The sequence below is a fragment of the Heliangelus exortis genome, chromosome 6, assembly GCF_036169615.1.
Source record: "Heliangelus exortis chromosome 6, bHelExo1.hap1, whole genome shotgun sequence".
Lineage (NCBI taxonomy): Eukaryota > Metazoa > Chordata > Aves > Apodiformes > Trochilidae > Heliangelus > Heliangelus exortis.
The window spans coordinates 15,207,437-15,227,431 of record NC_092427.1 but is presented as its reverse complement, the minus strand read 5'-3'; the positions used below and the strand labels follow the sequence as shown (position 1 = coordinate 15,227,431).

The 19,995-nt window shown below is 41.2% G+C and overlaps 1 protein-coding gene and 1 long non-coding RNA gene across 2 annotated transcripts in view; one reads left to right on the top strand and one right to left on the bottom strand.

The window, feature by feature from the left end:
• Window positions 1-19,995, bottom strand: part of LOC139797501 (uncharacterized) — a 118,288-nt gene that overhangs the window by 34,525 nt on the left and 63,768 nt on the right. The gene's annotated exons all lie outside the window — the stretch shown is intronic.
• Window positions 2,727-19,995, top strand: part of ZNF804A (zinc finger protein 804A) — a 148,385-nt gene continuing 131,116 nt past the window's right edge. The window contains exon 1 of the mRNA XM_071746796.1: window positions 2,727-3,183. Coding sequence (XP_071602897.1) covers window positions 3,073-3,183 — 111 coding nt within the window. The 5' untranslated portion in view covers window positions 2,727-3,072. The remainder of the gene's footprint in view (window positions 3,184-19,995) is intronic.

The window sequence follows — 19,995 nt, the reverse complement described above, 5'->3', positions numbered from 1 at the left end:
TATGTGAATTTGTGTAACCTGTTTACTTGCTTCTAGTTCACAAGTTTTCCAAAAAGTCTTTCAACTCTGGAGTCTGTTTCTTGAGTTAATATTTACAGTTTTATATAGGAACAGCTCCTTGTAAAAAAACAGCTCCTTTCCTAGTAGGAAGTATCTAGAAGAAAAAGAGAATGAGAAAATCATAATGATGATAATAATCATCATCATTATTATTATTGTTGTTGTTATTATTATTCAGACAGTTGACTAAATAGTAGTCTACACAGCTCTAAACCCAGATGCTTACCCAGAGAAATAGGACAAAAACAGGTAAGACTGATTTATATAGCAGCCATGGGTCTAGGGACTGATAAAATTAGCAATTTATTAAAAATAACAACAAACAAAAAATATTTGGGAGGGCAGAAACACCTACGTGATGACAACATCCACATCAGCAAAACATCCTCATTAGCAGAAGCAATAGCAGCTTTTAAAACTGTTTTGGGCACCCTCATTTGTTATAGAGCACACTGATCCTTTCAGACTGGAGTAGATTATTTCTCTGTTGCTACCAGGAGACATTCTTCCTGTCCTCATGTTCTAACAAGAGTGTACAAGCAGTGCCTGCATCTTTCTGCAAGGCTGAAGAGCAGCTGTACAACCCCGAAAGTGCCTGGGTATGACTGTGGTAGGTGTAATTGAATGGGTCAGCCATGTGCAATGAAATGGTCAATGCAAATATTTCAGAGAAAAATGTTCTCATTCTTTGAAATAGTGGATGCACGGAGTAGATTGTGAAGAGTTGCAGTCCCAGGCAGAAAGGTCCTGACATTTAAAAGGTGGAGAAAGTTGTTTTGGTTCAAGTCAGAATATATTTATTAACAAGGAGCTGCATGATCTTATTTATTTTCATTGTTATTATTCCTTCTGTCTTTTCACAACTCTATCCTACCTAAACTTGGGATTGTTTTGAAAGAGAATCATTCTTGTGATCCTGTCTGAAATTGGAATCGGGCCTTAAATTTGCTGTGTCAAATATCAAATATTTTCAATACCAACTTCATTTTTACACTGTAATAAATTTACTGGTTATTTCTGGATGTACACATACATACTTGTAAGCAGAAAAATAGTGTTACTATGTGTGTGTATATTTTCATTCTCTTTTTTGGCTGTAACAAGATGCAGCAAATTCTGATCTCTCACCTGTGTCTCAGCTGTCAAAATCTCCACTTTTGCCATTTCTCTGATTCTTTCCTAAGTACTGAAAATGCTGAAGGATGAGTGGCAGCTGTCAAAATTTACTGATTGCTGTGCACAAAAGGAAGTATTGATAGAAAATGCTTATTGGAGGAAAGCACCTCTTGTAAATTGGGGCTTTTTAAATCAAGGACACAAACTGCAAAGATGGGAATCTGCCAGGAAAGTGTTTTCCCCTTCTCCCCAAATTTCCTGGAAGTTGTTCATTTATTTCGGAAGACAAGATGATAGGATGGTGGTATTATGTTGCCCACAGTAAATGCTTACTAAGAGACATTTTCATATGTTACATCATGGTTGTGAGCTTATTTTCTGAGGTGTTCCCTCTTCTGGCACTGGAATTTCAACTCATAAATCTTAATTTTAGCAATCCAGAATAAAGGTAAGGCAGGCTAGAACATGAGCCAGCCAAGAGTGTTTCAAGTCTTGTGTGATAGAGCTGCAAATCACAGAAGGGGGGAGAAAAGATTTGAGCATCTTTATTAAATGTATATCTTATCCTGTGACAAAGTCTGATTCTAGCAGTGAGTTCTGATTTGAATGCTGCAAAAAAAAAAGCAAAAAAAAGCAAAAAAGAAAAAAAAAGAAAAAAGCACTTAGGATGGTGAAGGAGTACAGTGTATATTAAGAGTTTCCCCATGCTGATGTACCAAACCAGGGTGGTGGTTCTGCACCAAGCCATGTGGTGGTTCTGCACCAGTCCATTTGGTGGTTCTGCATTGAACCAGGGTGGTTTTGTGCCAAGCAGAAGTGGTGGTTTTGCATCGAACCAAGGTTGTTCTGCTTTTCTTTCAGTCGGGCCGGCCGGGCAAGCCGTGAGTAACGGTGGGGAGGTGGGTGTGCGGGGCGGCCCCCAGGGATGCTGCCCTCTCTCCGCCGCTCCTCCTAGGCTTTCCCCAGTATTTTTTTTTTTATTATTATTATTTTATTTTTTTTACGATTTTTGCCGGGCGGGGATGCGCGGCTGTCGCCTGCCCTCTGCGGGGGTGGAAAATGACCCATTTCACCCCAATTACGCTGCCACTGGCCGGAGAAGCCGAAAGCGCCGGGCAGGGGCTTTGGGTCCTTTCCGCGGGGTGCCGGCTGAGTTGGGCTTTAACAAACCTGATAACAGAACAGAAAAGGGTGCAGCGGCAGGGCGCGGAGGATGCTCGGGGGGAGGGGCTTGCGGGGGGGGCACCCCCGGCCATTTCTCCCTGTCCTCCCACCCCCCCAAATCGCGGAGGAACCACGCCGCTGTGCCCACGGCAGCTGGCACTCCCCCCCCCCCCCCCTCCCCCTTCCCATCCACCTCCAAAGGAAAAGGGGAACCCTTGAGGGGGCACCCCCTCTCTTACATGCGGTGCTTCGGCGCTCGCCGCGGTCGGGGTGGCGAGTCTGCCCTTTTCTTCACCCCCCCTTCCCTCCCTTTACCTGCCGCCGCCCAGGCGGGGGGTGCCGGCCCCTCCGCGGCGGGGGCAGCGGGGCGTGGGGGCTGTGGGTGGCGGGGAAGGCGGCGTGTGACAGATGTCCTCCTCTGACAGCGCTCGGTGCCAGCCCAGCGGCTCCCTGCCATTGGCTCAGTGCAGCCGACCGGCAAGGCTGCTCGCTATAACAGCACTCGGGGCTGCTCGCTGGAATAACACCATGCCCGCCAGCGCCCGCGGCTCAGACGGCTCCGTCGCGGCCCCGCCGCCGCTCCCCCCACGGCAGCCAGCGCCCAGACGAGCCTGAGGGGCTGCATCCCGCCCATCCCACCCCCCTTCTCATCCCCCCCCCCTCCTCCAGCCCGGGCCGGCCTGAGCGCTGAGCCGGCGGCGGGGAGGTGGCCCCGTCCCCATCCCCGTCCCCATGGAGTGCTACTACATTGTCATCAGCTCCGCGCACCTCAGCAACGGGCACTTTCGCAACATCAAGGGAGTTTTCCGCGGCCCCCTCAGCAAGAACGGGAACAAAACTCTGGTAATGGCTTCTTCTCTTGCTTTCCCCCCCATCCTCTCCTTTCTTCCTTCCTTTCTTCCTTCCTTTTCCCAGCAGCGTCCCCGCTCCCCGGCAGCCGCTGTGTATGCATTGCCGGCCATGCAGGCAGCCGGGGCCGGGCGGGCTGCTGGGCGGTCCGAGGTGCCGGTACCGCCGTGGGAGGGGGTGCGGTGTCCTCAGCTCCCGCCGGCCGGGCTCCCCTCCTTGCCGAGGGGGCCATCACCGTGTCCCCGCATCCTCCGGGGCAGGCGCTCGCATGTCCTTCCCGTGCCGCTGGTGCGGAGGATGGTGATGGAGAGGCTGGGAGCGGAACGCCCAGAGCCCCTGCTCGGGGGGGGGGAGAGAGGGAGGAAGGGAGCTGTGGGGCCGGGGCTCGGCAGCCCCCAGCCCGGGGACAGGCGGCAGCTGCACCGCTGAAGCGGGCGATGGGCATGCCCCGGGCAGGAGGGCTCCCTGCGGGTCACCAGGTGACCGACTGCCACCACCCCCATGGTGGGGGCAGCTGGGGGGTCCTGCTCGGTAAGGTGAAGAAAGGAGGAGAAAGTTGTTTGCTTGAGGTCTGAGCTTTTTGGGTAGATTCATTTGTTCGGGAATAGCTTCGGAAAAGAGAAATGCTTTTGCTGCTTGCCAAGTTTTTAAAAGCAGAACTCTGGGGTTGAAAGGAATTGATGGGTTCAAGCAATTTGGAGAGAGAGTCCGGAAAGTCTGCATAGTCTATTAAACCTGTATCCCTGTACATCTCATCTTTAAATCTGTTTGGTTTCCTGTGATTTTTGCTGACTTGCTTGGATTTGCTTCTCTACTATCACTGAACTTTAATAGAAGAACTATGGCATGAAAGTATTGGCAATACATGTGCTCTCCTGCCTGTTTGGATCAAGGGAATGTAGGATAGCAGCAGGCTGGGTAAGCTGGATCATGCAGGATCTCAATTGCAGCACAAGAAAGTGGAGACAGATGTCTGGAGGGTAGGATGGAGCTGAAAGAGGGGTTTAGCCACATTGTTCAACACTCTCTCCCATCACCATTTTATTCTGAAATCTCCTTTGGAGGAGATAGAGCAGAACTTATTCCCTCGAATTCCCTCGAATGCACGACCTATATTGATGGGGAATTTACTGAAGTACTTAACATTTGCTGGAGTTGGCAAGCTTGCAGTTTCTCCCTAAATAAAGAGATTAAAGCAAGTCTGAGCCAAGTCATAAAAATAGTAACTACTACGAGTGAATCTGAGGCAGATTCTAGGGTTGTTTCAAATGTAAAGGTCCTCCTTTCAGGTTGTAAATCTTACCACAATTTTATTTGCTGTGGCTTCTGTGTATTTTTCAGTTAGGGATTACATTCTTGGAATTTTAAACAAGTGTTTGTAGTATCCATGAGATGGCAATATGTGTGTAATATTTCACTGTTACAGTTGCAAAAACAAGACCTACTGTAGAAATATATGGGGCACTTGAAGTAAGTGCAGGATACATTGCCTTCTTTTTGCTGAACAATTTCAGTAAAGATGCATTTGGCAGGACTGATAATACTCTGATGTAACTTTTGGACTGTGTATTATCTTGCAATTCATAATTGATTCTGCTTCAATAACTTTTTTTTTTTTGTTGTTGTTCCCTTGGCAAAAAAAAGACCTGTATTCTCAACATTCCTGATTGATTTATTTGCTGTTAAAAATCTTAGGGACAAAATATGCTGGGGAAGACTGGTGTTAAATTAAAATAAATCTATTTGAAACACTGGAAAGAAATTTAACTCACCCCCGCTCTTCAGTGAGATAGAATAGATGTGAGGGGAGAAAAGAGAGAATTGGTTGTGGATTTGCCATGAGAAAGCTTATCTCTAAAAGCTTCTGGTGTGGGCAGCGAGCAGTGTAACTGGCAAAGTTTTTGTTGGGTTAAAAAGGGAGAGAGTTCTTGATGTTGGCTCTCTGGAAAGCAAAATGAAGCCCTTCACTCTGAGATAAATATGCAGGTATCAAGACTTTTATTTAAGTCCGAGTGATTTTAAATTTAAAGGAGGTAAAGATACCATTGAGTTGATTGGATAGTGCAGACTGAGTGTTCTGAGGCTCACGTATGTTTCACCAGTTTCTGTGGGAAACCCAAATGTTTCATCATTTTAGAAGATCAGTCACTTTCACTGTAAACAGGCTTTCAAACTTAAAACTATTACAATTTTTATTAATACAAAGTAGAATGTGGCTTTACGAGCTCTGATAAGAGCTGTTAATATGCTTTTGATGTCTTCAGCCCTAGAATAAGACTAGGAGAAGCAGCAATTGGAAAATCTAAAATCCAGAAATATTTTGTCACAGCTTGGACTCAGACATATCTTCCCATTTTGCTGTAAAACATTCAGTCTGTCTTCATCTGTGCTCCAAGCTTTCTAAAACCACTGCTTCCTCTTCAACTGAGAACCTGAAAGCTGCCTCTGCTTGGACAGTGCAGAATTGACTCTGTGTAAAAGTTTAGATTTCAGATTTTGCTTTTCTCAGAATTCCCCCCCCACACACACACACTCTGTCTGAGAGGAGAGACAACTCTACATACTACAGTAGAATTTCCCAGTGAGTGGGGAAGTGCTGGTGGCAATAACAATGATGAAGTTAGGGTTTCAAGATGATTTCACATAGTGTATCTTTAAACCTCTGGAGCTCATGAGGTTTCAGGGACGGAAGGTCCTTATGCCTTCTGGCTACTGTCCCACTCTGGAGTGACCTGGTATTCAACTGCAACTAGTGGGTTTTTCCCCTACTCTTCAAGAAAGGTGTAGAAACCTTTTCCTTGGCTGTTTGCCCCTCCAGGTGGTCCTTTTATGTTTCATCCTCTGCCACTGTCCTTTTTTCACACAGAGTTGAAGTCATTTGTTTAAAGCTTGCAGAAGGTAACAGGAAGAGCTACAAACCCCTGCTTACCTAGTAGAGAACATGAAACACAAAGCTTTGTACTTCCAAAAAAGTCTTTCTCAGTGGAGAGGATCAGAGAATTAATTTTTGGCAAAAAATAATACCAGTGTTTCATGGTCTTTCTCTAGGTAATATCTACCTGTAAGACCTAGCAAGTGCAGGGCTTTGAGATGGGTTTTTTTGGGAGGTAGAGAGAAGTGATTCAGGGATGAAGATAGGAAGTATAAGAAGGAAGGTAGGGCCACATTTCTGTTCCTCAAGGCAAGGCATACGGGGAAAACCTGAGCTTGGAGAGAAATGGTTGATTTAGGCAAACTGAGAAAACTGCAAAAACTGAGAAGATACTGCAAAAACCCACTTTTAAAAATTATGAAAAAAAGCTTTGTGAATGAGCCTTTGTGAGATGATGGGGGAAAATGAAGGAACCCATCTCTACAAACAGTTTTGGGCATCTGATGGTACAGCTTTGCATACACATGCTCCCCCAGGTCCAGTGTATAACTGCTCACCCAATTGTCATCTGCTGCTCCTTATCTGGAAAACAAAATTGAAATGGGAATTGACGGGAAAGGGGCTCAGCACATGTGGAAGAATAGCATCCAAATTCTTACTGTTCCTTCAGAAAATGCAGCAGTTTGGTTAACCAGTGGTGTCTGGGCTGTTGGATAAGGCTTTATCCTCTCCATCTGCAGGTTCTAGTGTCTGAAATACTCTCCAAATACATTCAGTTTCATATCAGTAGCTAATCTACTACTGGAGTGCTCCGTGCCAGCTCTTTGAATGGACTGCTCTCTGCTCATTGTGTGGCAGATGGTTTTCCAAAAAGAAACTCAAAACTTAACATGTGGGTTAGTAGTAGGCAATGATGTTGCAAATTTCTGCTGCTGCTTCTGCGTTTTTATGTGACGTTCCTTACACCTTGGTATTTTAATTAGTGAATCTAGCCCTTCCTGCTTGGCCATTTATTATTAGAGTGCATACTTAGTGACTTGGAAGTTTTTCCCAGGGCTGTTCTATTTAGTGGTAGCAGTTTGTAGAAGTTTGTTACAAACTTCTTTTTTGTCCACGGACCTCCCCAAGTTTTCCTGCACTTGCAGTGTTCTTTATTTATGCCATAAATTACTGATGTGAAATTACCTTGGTCTGTCTTTGTACTTCATCTTCCTTGCTGTGGCTGCTGTCTTGCAGTTTATAATCTCAAAAAGCATCAAAACCTGTATGAAAGAATAGCTCTCAGAAGGGAGAGATCAGTTGTTTGGAGTCACAACCACAGGTAATCTGCTAAATCCTTAAAATGTCTTTCAGAATATAAATCATTTAAAGGCATTATCCTAGTTACTTGTGTGATTTGTGGTCAGTCAGCAAGAGAAGTGACTCTTTGCTTGGTCTTCTGAGTAGGTAGGTAGGGTGGTAGCTATGTGGGTAGTCACTGAATAACTTCACCCTTAGATCTTCTACTCTTGTAAACTCTGAATCTACTTCAAGGTTTACAGGGATGAAGACCTGGCCACGTAGGGCTTGTTCACATCTTTTAATTGGACAAGTACATTTCCTCTGTTGGTGATCCGAGTAGTTGGGCTCTTAATTGCCCAAGGAGGTCAGTGAAAAGTCTAGACCTTTAGATGATGCAAATCCCTGCTCTAATTCTAATTGCATCTTGTTGATAGTTACAGAAAGTAGGTAAGATCCTAAGTTTCCTGGTAAGAAGTTGGTTAATGGACTCCAGTTTCAAAAGTACGGAGCACAGAAAGTGCTCAGCTATTACTGTGTAGAACAATAACCTCTCTCTAGCTGTGTGTATAGGTTTATGCTTTGGTTTTTAATACATACACAGGGGGATTCAGGGGTAAAATTTAAATTGTGGTCCCCAGTTCCAAGGGAAGACAGGTCCAAATTATATTAAACTGGGCTCAGACTCTTAGGTTTGCTGAACAAAACTACTTTGATTTTTTTATATATATATCTCTGTGTGTATGTGTGTGTAAACGTGTGTGTGTGTGTGTAAAAATACTTATTTTGGAAGTCCTAGGGTTTAGTTATGCTTGTGTAAAAACTCTATGGAGTTCAGATACTGCTATGCTAGTGTCTTCTGAAAATGCCATCTGTTGTTCAGGCTGTCTGTTGTCTTCAGTTCTTTTACATTTTGTAGAATGTTTTTGTATTTCTAGATCAACTCAAGTAAATATGTTTTGGTGGACATGAAAATCTATGTTACAAGAATTTCAATCACAAATGCCTATACAGTTCTGCAGAAAGAAAGCAGTAAGCTAACTGAAAAGCAGCTTTCCTGATGAAGGATACTGAAGCTGCTTTACTTCTGCATGATCAGGTGTAAACCTCTGCTGATTTCAAGCCATCTAATACATAAGTAAAATAAACATTACTTACCATAGGTTTATTATAAATAATCTTAAAAACAGGTCCTGTAGTTCTGTTTGCCATATTATATATTGCCTGTAGTGAAGGGTAATTTTAATGTTATATCTTACACACGGGGTATTTAATAGAACTATTGCAGCATATTATTTTCCATCTTCAGTGTTACAAACTTTGTAGGGTAGAGTTGTTGGACTACAGTTACCTACAGCCCCCATAACACATGCAGTAAGTGTTTGAGTAACTGAAGACCCCTGCATTTCCAGGTCATTTAGGTGGGGTGGGAGCTGGCTGGCACCCCCTTCAGTAAACCTGTAGGTGGGGCTTTGCACCCCTGTGATCTGAAAGGGAATGTTTTAGGAGGTGTGCTGATGTGAGTTGCAAAAAACCAAGCCAAATAGTAAAATTTGGTTAAGGGAGAATAGAGGAAATCAACCTGTACTTTCATCAATCATTTATCCCTCACAGATCTGCTGATATCTTTGGTGTTTCATAGTGCTCATGACCTAAGTTTAGGAGTTGAAAATACATCTTTTCTATGGGGAAAGCTGAACAGCCCTAAATCAGTAAAATATTACAACAAAACAAATTATACCTACTTGAATTTGAATAGTTAATCAGGATCACTTAAATAATGATTGAAACCCAGACACTCAAAAGGCAACAAAATATTTTGGTAAAATGGAAATAAAAGATTTGGATCTATATTCTACTTCTGTATTTAATTTGTATGAATGCAAGCTACTCCTCTTGCTTTATAAGGCTCTGGGTGATTTTTCATTATGCACAGCATCATCAACAGGGTCATTTTAGTGAGTTGAGTGAACAGGAGGCTCTCATAATTTAAACACATTTCCAAAGCACCACTGAGATATCACAAGTCTTGTGCAGTAAGATGTGGCACTCTCGTGTCCATCAGACTCCATGTGGGTGCATCGTCTGGTCCCAAAAGTCCAGTGTGCAGCAGACTTAAACTGGGACAGCTTCTGGTTCAGAGCTATTTCTGAGGCAATCTTTTGTACTGTAAAAACTTACTAAATTCATGGTAAGCTTCAGTATTCTGTTGAATGTAATTAGGTCCATGGTTAAATTAGTACACTTGTTTAGGTTTTTTCAGATCAAGGCCTTTAAGAGTAAGTCTGAAGAGAGCCTCTGATGCAAATGTCTGTAGGAATCTCAGCTTAGAGATACCCAGGTGTCTAACATTAATTTTACCATGTTGCTTAAATATGCTAACTGGAAAACAGCAAGCTGGCTTCAGTATACCCAAAACCACTCATGCTTTTGGATCCCTTAGTCTTACTGAGCTTTCTCAAGATGCAGGCTTCAATTCTAAAAGTTCACCTTTCCTCTAGGCTGTGGGAGCACATGGGTTTTCTGACCTTGCAGTTGGCAGGGATTCATCATTGAAGATGCCAGTTAACTGTGAGGAGTACATCCAGACTAGTAGTAGCCTTTTAGTTAAGCCCAGTAAATTTTTGAGTAGGACTTGACTCAGTAACTGTAAGATCTCGGATGCCCCTAATTGGTGACAATTAAAATATTTGCTTATTATAAAGGCACTTGGCATGCCAACAGGAGCAATTAATCTTGGCAAAAATCAAAGCTACTGAATTAGATGCATCTTGGAATTTAGGGATGGTCTAAGGTAATCCCACAAAAGCAATCTAGAGCATTGTCTATTAGCTAATATTTTAACACAGCTGATAATGATGGTGACCTTATTTTATAGCACAGATTCTTTAACACTGCATGGTGGTGGTGGAAAGCAGGTGGAATTACTATTTTTTTTATTTTATTTGCTCACTTATGATTCAAATGTAAACATGGAAGAGGGAATGAGCCTTCTAATTTAGCTGTAGCTGGCCAGTCCCTTATAAACAAATACTAATCAGACCCTTTTATTTTTCCACACATTTTCAGTGTGAGAACCAGTGCTTTTCCTCCAGCTTCTTAAGAGACTGTTATATGATGAGCTGTGACTTCATGTTGTTTAAATAGCCCAAAGTAAACAAAGCAACATTTACTCAGGAGGAGGGACAATATTTGTCATTTGTTTTTTTTCAACAGAGATAAGAAACTGCCTGAAGGCACCAGGAAACTGGAATTTTAAGCTTATAGTGTAATTATTTATTTTGTTAAAATATATTTACTCTTCTCTTCCTCTAAGGACAAGCCATGGCAGGGGTACAGACTGGGCAGAGTTTTGTTTTTCCCTTGGCAGAGGAACATCTGAGCTGTGTGTGAACATGAATTTCTGTGAAACCCTGTTATTTTTGGGGTTTTTTTTTAATTAGTTCAGACAGTAAATTTCCAAATATTTCCAATATGGAATTTTAAGGGGTGAAGTAGGCCTACAGGTAGTGTTTTAAGAAAGAAAATGCAATTTATTCCCCTACAGTTCTAAGAGCAAGTCCTTGAATGAGGCCTGGAATATCCAGATCCCCTAATAGCATACGACAAAAAGCAGGGTTTTGACTTAAAATTCTTGAAACGTTTTGGAAAATGTTTATATTTGGTTTGAGGAACTGAGAGAGGGGTTTGGATTTTTTTTAGTATCTCATCAATATTCTTGGTTTCTACAAATTATTTAGAACTCGTCAGGCTTGTTGTCTGGCCATGGTGATTTGCATTTCTTTAAAATGAGTTTTTTGTGTGTGAAAATTATAATTTTAGAAAGAATCCTTTCCCCAAAGAGCAAGTGATCAGGCTGCTTTCTTTGGGATCCAGCTGAGCTCAAATATTCATATTGCTAGATATCTCACAGCTAGTGTATAGCCATTGCTTACATTGGCCAAGTCTTGGTCAGGTTGTTTTCTTTCAAACTTTATAGTGTAAAATGTCTGGTGGAATTTGCTTTTCCCCTGTAGAGAAATAAGTTCCTGAACCAGGAAAATCTGCTTCCTTTCCGTCTTACTGATAACATATTTCTACAGCAAATACAAATCAATGTCCCTGAGACCTGTGAAACTGTAACTAAAAAAAAAACAAAAAAATTATATGTGTAGGTGTCCATAAACTTAGTGCATTTTTTTCCAATAGATTTACAACTTGATTTACATAGCAGAGTGTAATTGTTCTTTTAGGATATCTGCTGAAATAGCTGCAGTTTCCTAAGTATTTAATTTCTGCTGAAAGTGTTTTTAACAGGAGACCACAGTACCCATTAGAAAATACCTTTGCAGCTACTACTTCATATAATGGATTTGGATAAAATATCTGGAGCTAAAACTTGGGGACACTCTTGGGTCTGTACAGTGTAACGATGCCCAAAGGAATCTGACTACAGTCCATGACACAGCCTGGTCATTGGTGAAAACTATAAGTTTTTAGGGTTTGCTTAAAGATGTTTCATTGTGTAAGGTGTTGGGTCTTTCTCTTTTGGAAATTGTTTGCTTTCTAAGGGGAGAATAGGATATGCAAAGATGTTTGCTTCCCAGCCTTGCCTGTCTCTACACTGGCCTGTCCCAGAGAGGGCACAGAGGTTTTAGGCTGTTCCTGTGGTAGCTGTAGCTACAGTAATAAATTTTCTCTGGAGCAACAGAATTGAGTTAATTGATGAAGGTAGCTATTACCATAACACTTTGGTTATCTTTTTATTTTTATTTTTCTTGTTAGCATTTTTGGATGATTGGATGGTTTGGTTTTATACCCCCAAGTACTAATACTGAGGAAAACAAAAGCTTTCAGGAAATTACACAAATTATTCCCCCATCATTAATGCAAAATTAATTTTGCTGCCCTGCTTTTAACAGGTTAGGAATATCTGGATGTTAAATACTGACTGATCACCTGGTTTGGTTTCCAAATTTTTAAAATATGACACAGAAGTAGTATAGGTAAATCTATATTGTAGGTGCTGGGTTTATGTGCTTGCAGCACAGCACCCAAGACTGTTGTCTCCTGTAGTTTTTTTAAAGTATTGTAATTTTACAAAATATTTTTTATTGTCAAAAAAAGTGATACAAAGTTTAGCTTTGCTTAAAAGTGAGACTCTTGAAACTTAATAGCATAAGGAACATGATGTTCTTTTACATGAGCAGTGAAAAACTGTTTATGCAATTAAAATGTTTTTTTTTTTCATAGACTTTTTAAAGGTATTACGCTGCTTTTTTATAATACATTCTTAAAATGATGCACCCTTTAAAATATAGCTAATTGAAGCTTAAGAATATTCTCAGGTTGTCAGTGGAATATACTGCTGGATAGATTTGGGGGTTGCTGGGTCTTCACATTAACTTCACATTAACTATTTTTTTTTCTAGTAGTGGTACTGATTTTTCTGCTACTTTGGGGAAAAATTTTCTCTTTTGGGGCAGAAAAATCAAGATAATATTTGCTTGTCCCTCTGCTGTGCAAACGAGCCACTAAATCTACCTGACACCTTTTATTTGTTTAGCAAATACCAAGTGTGTATGAACTTGCATGTAGAATTCAGGATTTAGAAAGAAATTAATGCAGTTTTAAAGGACCACTTCCAAAGGCTTGGTGGTTTTGTAATACCAATGGTCTGCTAGGCAGAGAGAAGAGCTTGCCACCAACAGGATGACAAAAATACCTTAGAGTTTCTTTATGAAACACCTTTGAGGGCTCATGGGTACTGAAGTGTCAAGGCAAAGTAATTAGAAAAGCTCTACTGAAACCTGGTGGTTGTGGCATTATGTTGGCAACTGCCTGAGGTGACAGAGCCTGCCCAGAGTGGACCTGCTTCATAAATGACTGGTAAGAAAAGCAGAGTTTTCCATTGTGCTGACATTTGAGGGCACACTGCATTCTAGGTGTTCAAAGGAAGCAAAACCACTCAAGCTATTTCGTGCAGAGCAAAGGAAGAGTTATCAAGTGATGTCAAACAATTACAGTGATTAATAAGATGGAACTGGAGAAAAAACACAACAAAGGTTTTTCCATCCCTGTCAGCATATTACTGGGGGTAGTGGCAGCACCTGCCGTGTTTATTCAGGTTCTTGCATTGAGAAATTGGTTAGACTTGGAAAATTTTTGCTCCGAATCCTCTCAGAGGTGCATGGTCAACAGTCCAAGGTTGAGATACAGGAAATTCTGGCCAGGTACAAGAAAAAAAAAATTTAAATGGAGGGTAATCCAACACTGGGAGAGGATTTTAGAGGGATTGCAGGCTCTCCATCCTTGGGGCTGCTCAAAACTTGTCTGTGCTTTAAAGAAGGTACAGGATTAAATGTCCCTTCTGACATCAGTCAACATTACAGTTCCCTGTTGGATCTGTAGGAGAGTAGCTTTACTTTGGCCTTCTGCCATGAGGTGGGTCTCTGTCACAGCTTGTTTTATGGCCTTTTGGGAGCACTGGGTGCTGGTTGCTCACCCGGTCCCAGGTGATGGATGGGTGGCAGGAGCAGTGTCTCCGCTGACTCTCTGGGGATCCCCTCTCCTACGTTGGAAATAGAGTGCTTGCTTCAGCGCCAAGTAACAAATAAATCAAATGCAATTTTTGAATCTACTTATGATTCCTTCTTAGGGATTCCCAAGCTGAGTTATGCAATTCCTAGTCAGGGACCCAACTTGTAATTAAGAAATATGTCGGACTCGGAACTTGTCCAGAACTAATCCATATTTGCTCTCACTCTCCACAAATCATGTGTGCTATCAGCAGTATTTTATCGATTACACTTTTTCATATTAAAAATTGCTGGAGTATATAATCTTAATTTTGGAAAGGCTTTTAAAATGTATTCAGGAGCACTACTGACAGAGGAACTGATTTGCTGTCAATAGAACAACATTATGCAGAGGCCAGAAAAACTCAAACCTGGCATTTTCTGTGCTGCACTCCTGCATCACTGGGGCTGCAGATTGTTTCCAAGAGGGAAAATTAGGGAACAAGCCATAGAGTTTCTTCTTCAACCCACAGAGCTCTTGCACTGTGAGATGGACAGCATACACTTCCCTAGTTTGAGTATTCCTAGGAAATGGGTCAGGTTTTTTTCTGCCTTTTCACAATGTGTGTGGTGTGCTTAGGGGATGGATTGTGTTTATTATATACTTATATACTTGTTTATATATATACATGTGTAATGTTTTATACACTATGTATATATTTTATTACATTATATATGACATTACATTGCTATGATATTAAATTATATTATACATAAAGTATTTTTATGTAGTATATTTTTTATGTATATTCAGACCTTCTGCTTACCATAATGGGGTAACATCATACTAATTTGTTATAGCTCATGATTTGCATGGAGCAAGTATGAGCCTGATGGAAGGTCGTGCCAAAGCTCTTTAGGAGTGGCTGAATCTCTTTTCTGTAAGAGGGGGATATTTGATACCAACAGACTGTTTCCAATCAATTGAATGGGACTGAGCAGAAGACTGACCTTGGAAAGTCCTCATAAAGTACATCTGTGTATGTGAAGACTGTCTATGTTCACTGCCCCCATCAAGGTAGCAAAAATTTTGAGCCTGCTTTGAAAACACCCTGGGTACTGCAGGCTGGTTAGTGGCTACCACTGACATGTTGCAGTCAAGAGGTGAATATTGGATTTATGTTCAAATCAGTAAAGTAACTGGAGTCATATATAATTGCTTTCTAAAAAAATATGTCAGAAGTTTGATGCATAGTAAATATGAAAGCTCCAATATGGAATAAATTATCAAATGGCTCAAGTTCAGTACCTCTTTGAAGACTATGGGGGGGTAGAGGAAATTACGTTTGTATTTTACACCTGCCAAATCAAATTACAGCAACAAATCTGTATAATTACAATTTAGAGACCATGACTTATTCTCTGAGTTAGGTAATTAGAAGAAGGACTACACTTGAAGGTTTGAATTGGATTCTTAGAAAGAGTCGTTTGCATGAAATGACCCATACAGAAATCAGCATTTTCATCTCTTCTATTTTAGGGGTTTTGAATGACTCATTCATTATTTCCTCATCTCTTCATCAGCAAGACACACAAGAAATTGTTCCTTTGATTGTTTCCCTGCAAATGTGAAATCTTTACTGTTTCTTCTCTTTTCAACAGGCATTCATAAATCCAATTAACATTAGTAAGTCTCACATGTGTGCATTGACAGGAGAAAAAAAAATGGACCTTTTGTCTCTTAAAGTATGTGTTTAACTGCAGCAAAGAAATAAAGAAAAGCCTTTGGTGAATTACAGGTTACAAAGTCAGTAGCTCCTGCCTCATTTTCACAGCAGCTATAACATTGCTCTGATCCTCTCTCTTGTCAAGGGTCCTTGTGTGAGCTATTAATGCTGGATGAGCAGTGCTATTGGTGTACTGAAGAGTGTTATTAGTACCTTCAGTTCTGAGATTAATTACTAACAGGCCACATTTTCAACCTTATGGAAGGATTACAATAGGGTTAATGTGACTGCACTTCTGCTGCATCATGACATAACTCTAAGGGAGCAGACTGAAAAGATGTAAAAAATATTAGTAACTTGGTGATCTATATAGAAGAAGTATTCAGTGCCCTTTTTCTGCAGAGATTCTTCTGTCATCCCTCTAAAGAATAGGACTGGTGTTGCAAGAAGTCAGTGATTTTGTAGATTATTTGTTTATATTCTTTACTTGTGTGAGGTCCTTACCAGATATGACTTTCCTGATGATGTGGGAGAAGTCTTGGTTGAGCTCCATGCTGTTAGCAAGGGAATGGGATTCCAGTAAAGTAAATACTGACCTTGAGAACTGGATCTACTCCTGTTGCTGGCGGAAGAGTCTGAGCATGGGTAATTCTGCTTAACTTTCTTCATTGCCAGTTAACACCAACTTTTTATTATTGGTTTGTGTGTTGGGGTTGGGAAAGAAGGCTTAAACTGAGGAAAAACTTTCTTAAATTTGGCATTGGGACCCATCACCATGGGCACAAGGTCCACCACAAGTCCCTGCACTACCCTCCACCACCCAAACCTCCTGTGTGCCCCAACCACACCTCCTCAGCCACAGCTGATGTGGAAAACATCTCCAGGGAGCTACTTGTAGTATAAATACACTGCAACCATATGGTCTATTAGAAAGGAAATACAATTCCAAAGGTTTAGAAATAGGATGTTTATTACCTGCAGTCCCTCCCAAAATATTCATTTGGGTGACAAGCAGTTGGGCTTTGAATAGGAGGCATCATCATTCACATCAAAAAAAGGGTGGTAAAAAGCACAGGTTGACCCCTGTGATAGCATCATCTAGGAGGATCATGGCAAGACTTGTGGAAGTCCATGATCAGATCAAGCTGATCTGGTGTTCACATCTGTATAGAGTGCTCTGTGCATTAAAATAACTGTTGTTACACTTTTCTGTAAGGAAGCTTTTCCTGATACTCTTATTTTGCATCTGTGTTTTCTCTCCATTATTTGAGGTTAAGTCCATTTTGCTGTGAGTAATCACTGTCCCTCTGTGATGCCTACATCATCCTGATGTTTGTAAGCTGTAAGAATCCTCATTACTTGCATCTTTTCCAACCTTAGCACTCTGTTATTTTACTCTCCCTTCATACACCAATTTGTCTAGTCCTGATTATACTGTGGCTTTTTTTTTAAAATTTTTATTTCCTTCAACTTTTCAACATGTATCTATCCAAATGGTTCCCAGCAGTCCATACAAAAGGTGAAATTAGAAGAATTCCATAGATGTTGCTAGTGGTTCCTTGTTGTATAGGTACTTGGGGGTGGATTGTGCAGTCTGCATTTCCAGTGGCATGTGCTCATTCTATACATAGCCTCACTAGCATCATTTGGACCTCTCACTTCATCCTATTCTTGTCACTTCCCTAGTTCCCTCCTCCACTCCTCAAATTCCTTGCTGCAAATGAAGTGTTTGGCCATGGGTAGAGTTTTAAAGTTTCTGTAGTCTTCAGCTGTGCTATGACTTCTCCATTGCCTTTGATTTAATCCAATGAATGTCAATATAATTTTCAACTTCTTGGGGAAGTTGACAAATCCCCAGTTGTAACACTTGCATGAGAGGCTTGTTTGTATTTTCTAAGAATAAAATCATCTTTACCAGGAGCTGAAAGATTTGTTTCCATCTGCACTATTAATTGCTCAAACTTGTATATGCGTGCATATGTATTTGCTCTTTCCCTTGTGGAAGAACATAAATAAATATGGAGTAACTCTACAGTTAGAGCTGTAAGCTTTATTTCTGACCTCTTAGACTTTTAATATTGTCCTTATTTCCCCCCATGTGTTTTTTTCTTTATCCATGGAAAATCTGCCTAGCTTGGTTAGCACTGACTGTGCAAACCTCACCTTGGTGGGTGTGGCCATTTTCTATCATGGCTCTTTGGTCTCCCAGTCCGCTTTAGCTGACTCTCCTGACTTGCTTTTTCTTGTTGGGGGGTTATCTGAATCCACTAAGGGCTTTTTAGAAAAACAGTTGTCAGATTTACTCCTTGTACTGAAAATATTTGGAAATACTGGACTGTGTTGAACTTAGATTTCACTGCTCATTCTTAAACAGTTGCACAATTTAATTTTCTCAACTTTGCCATCCTGATCAGATTGGCGTTCTCATCACTTCCCATCTACCACGACTTCAGATTCTTCCATCATTTTTTGATAGACTGAATTTTTAAAGTGGCAGGCATGGATTGGATGAAGCTGAGCTTCACAGGAGACAAGTGCTAGTCACCAATACCTGTAGTGGAATGAGGCAACCAGGTGCCACTAATTGCCAGGCAGTGGGCATGAGCTTGTGTTAAGCCCACCTGTGCCTGATTAGGGCGGGCCCCTACTGCACATGAGCAGGACTGGGGGGGGGCAACAAAAGGTGAGGCTGGGAGCAGGAGCTCAGCTCACTCCTGAGCAGGCCCGCAGAGAGGTTGGCCACTTTTGGAGCAATAGTATTGATCCAGGCTGGTCAGTCCTGAGGGCTATAGACTCAGAGCACTGTTTGTGAGTTTCTGCTGGAACACCTGGTTGGACCTTGGAGCATCGTGCCCTAAGAGAGGTTCGTCTTGCAACAAATATCCCCAAGCTAAATTTTGCTTGTAGTGAAACATGAGAACCATCGAGATGTGTTCATTAAATCTGAATGTCCAGTGATAGCATAAGCTGTCAGGCTGCAGGAATCCCCATTATTGTCAACTTTTTAATAACAGGACTAAGGACTAGCTCTTACAGCTGTCTGTTCTCTTTCACCCTTCAGAGATACAGCTAAGTACAGGATTTGCTTTGTTATTCTCTCCTCTGTCCCCTCCTCCGTGCTGGGGAGTGGGTTCCTTTAGGACTGGCACAGCTGCTTTGTTTTCTCTCTGCTTAGTGTAACAAACCTGGTGATGCAGGAAAGGAAAGAAAATATCATAAAACTCTCTGATACAATGCTGACAAGTTAATGTGTGCTTGAATGCTTTGAAAAGCTGAAATAAAATCCGGAGATGCTGGGATTGCCTGGTGAGCAATTGTTTTCGTTACAAAGCTATGGATTTGAGAAACAGTCAAAGATTTGTTTTATTTTTTTTTTTAAGCCATACAGTAAACTTTAGTATTGAATATTTCTTGCTGCCTTTCCTATTACCCTCTTGCATTTCTTTTATACTCATCATTTGGAAGGGGGGGGGTTGCCTATGGCTACATCTCTTGTAATTAAAAAGGTGATTGGCTAAATGCAATTCTGTTATAGTGTGTCCTTTTTAGTGTCTGCCTGTCCTGTGCTCCTGATTTACCTTTTCTTTATTACTTGCTCTTTGCCTATTTTTCTTTCTGCGTATACCACCCTAATGCTGCTTGTTTCCTTTTTGTGTTTTTTAAGCTTTGTTCCATTTCATATCCCAAATCTCTCCAAGGTAATTCTCAAAACCAGATGCCATTTTACACTAGATTAACTGCCTTTGGTCAATCGGAAAATGAGAATTCAAGCCTGAGCTTTTGTTTTGAGCTTTTATTTTGTTTTGTTAGAAATAAAGAAGCATTTTTAATTGTATTGTAAGAATAAGGTCTCCAATACAGTCTTAATTGCCTTGCTCCTTAATTTGCTAGATCTGATACAGATTTAATGATATCATTGCAGCTGGCATTTAGCTGATTGGAAAAACACATCAGTTTTTGCATTTAGATGTTGTGAGAGAATGGTAAAGCTGGTTTGTGCTACTCTATTCCACTGCTTGCAGTGTTCCACATTTGTTCTTGTGAGCAGCTACAAGTGAGGAAAATCCTTGTAAAATCTGACTAGGCAGGACTCAGAAGTTTAGTTCTCTAAATGAGCACATGGTTATTGCTATTATTTCTCTTGATAAACACCAACTTAGGACAGCAGGGTTGGGGGTGTCTGTGCATGCACGTAAGTCTACTTTTATAACATTTATTTTCAGAGTTGCCATTGCTGTTATAATATGAACAGTGTGATGGAGGCTGCATTCAGGTAGGCTTGAGTAAGCAGGGTGTCATCACACAAGAAGTAAGATATGTCTAATGCAATAATGGGGGTTTTGGGGCTTTCTTGAACAAGGAAACAATGGCAACACTGAAGTCTGTCATTTCAAACTGTCCTTCATCATGACAGGGAACGCTTAATCATGAA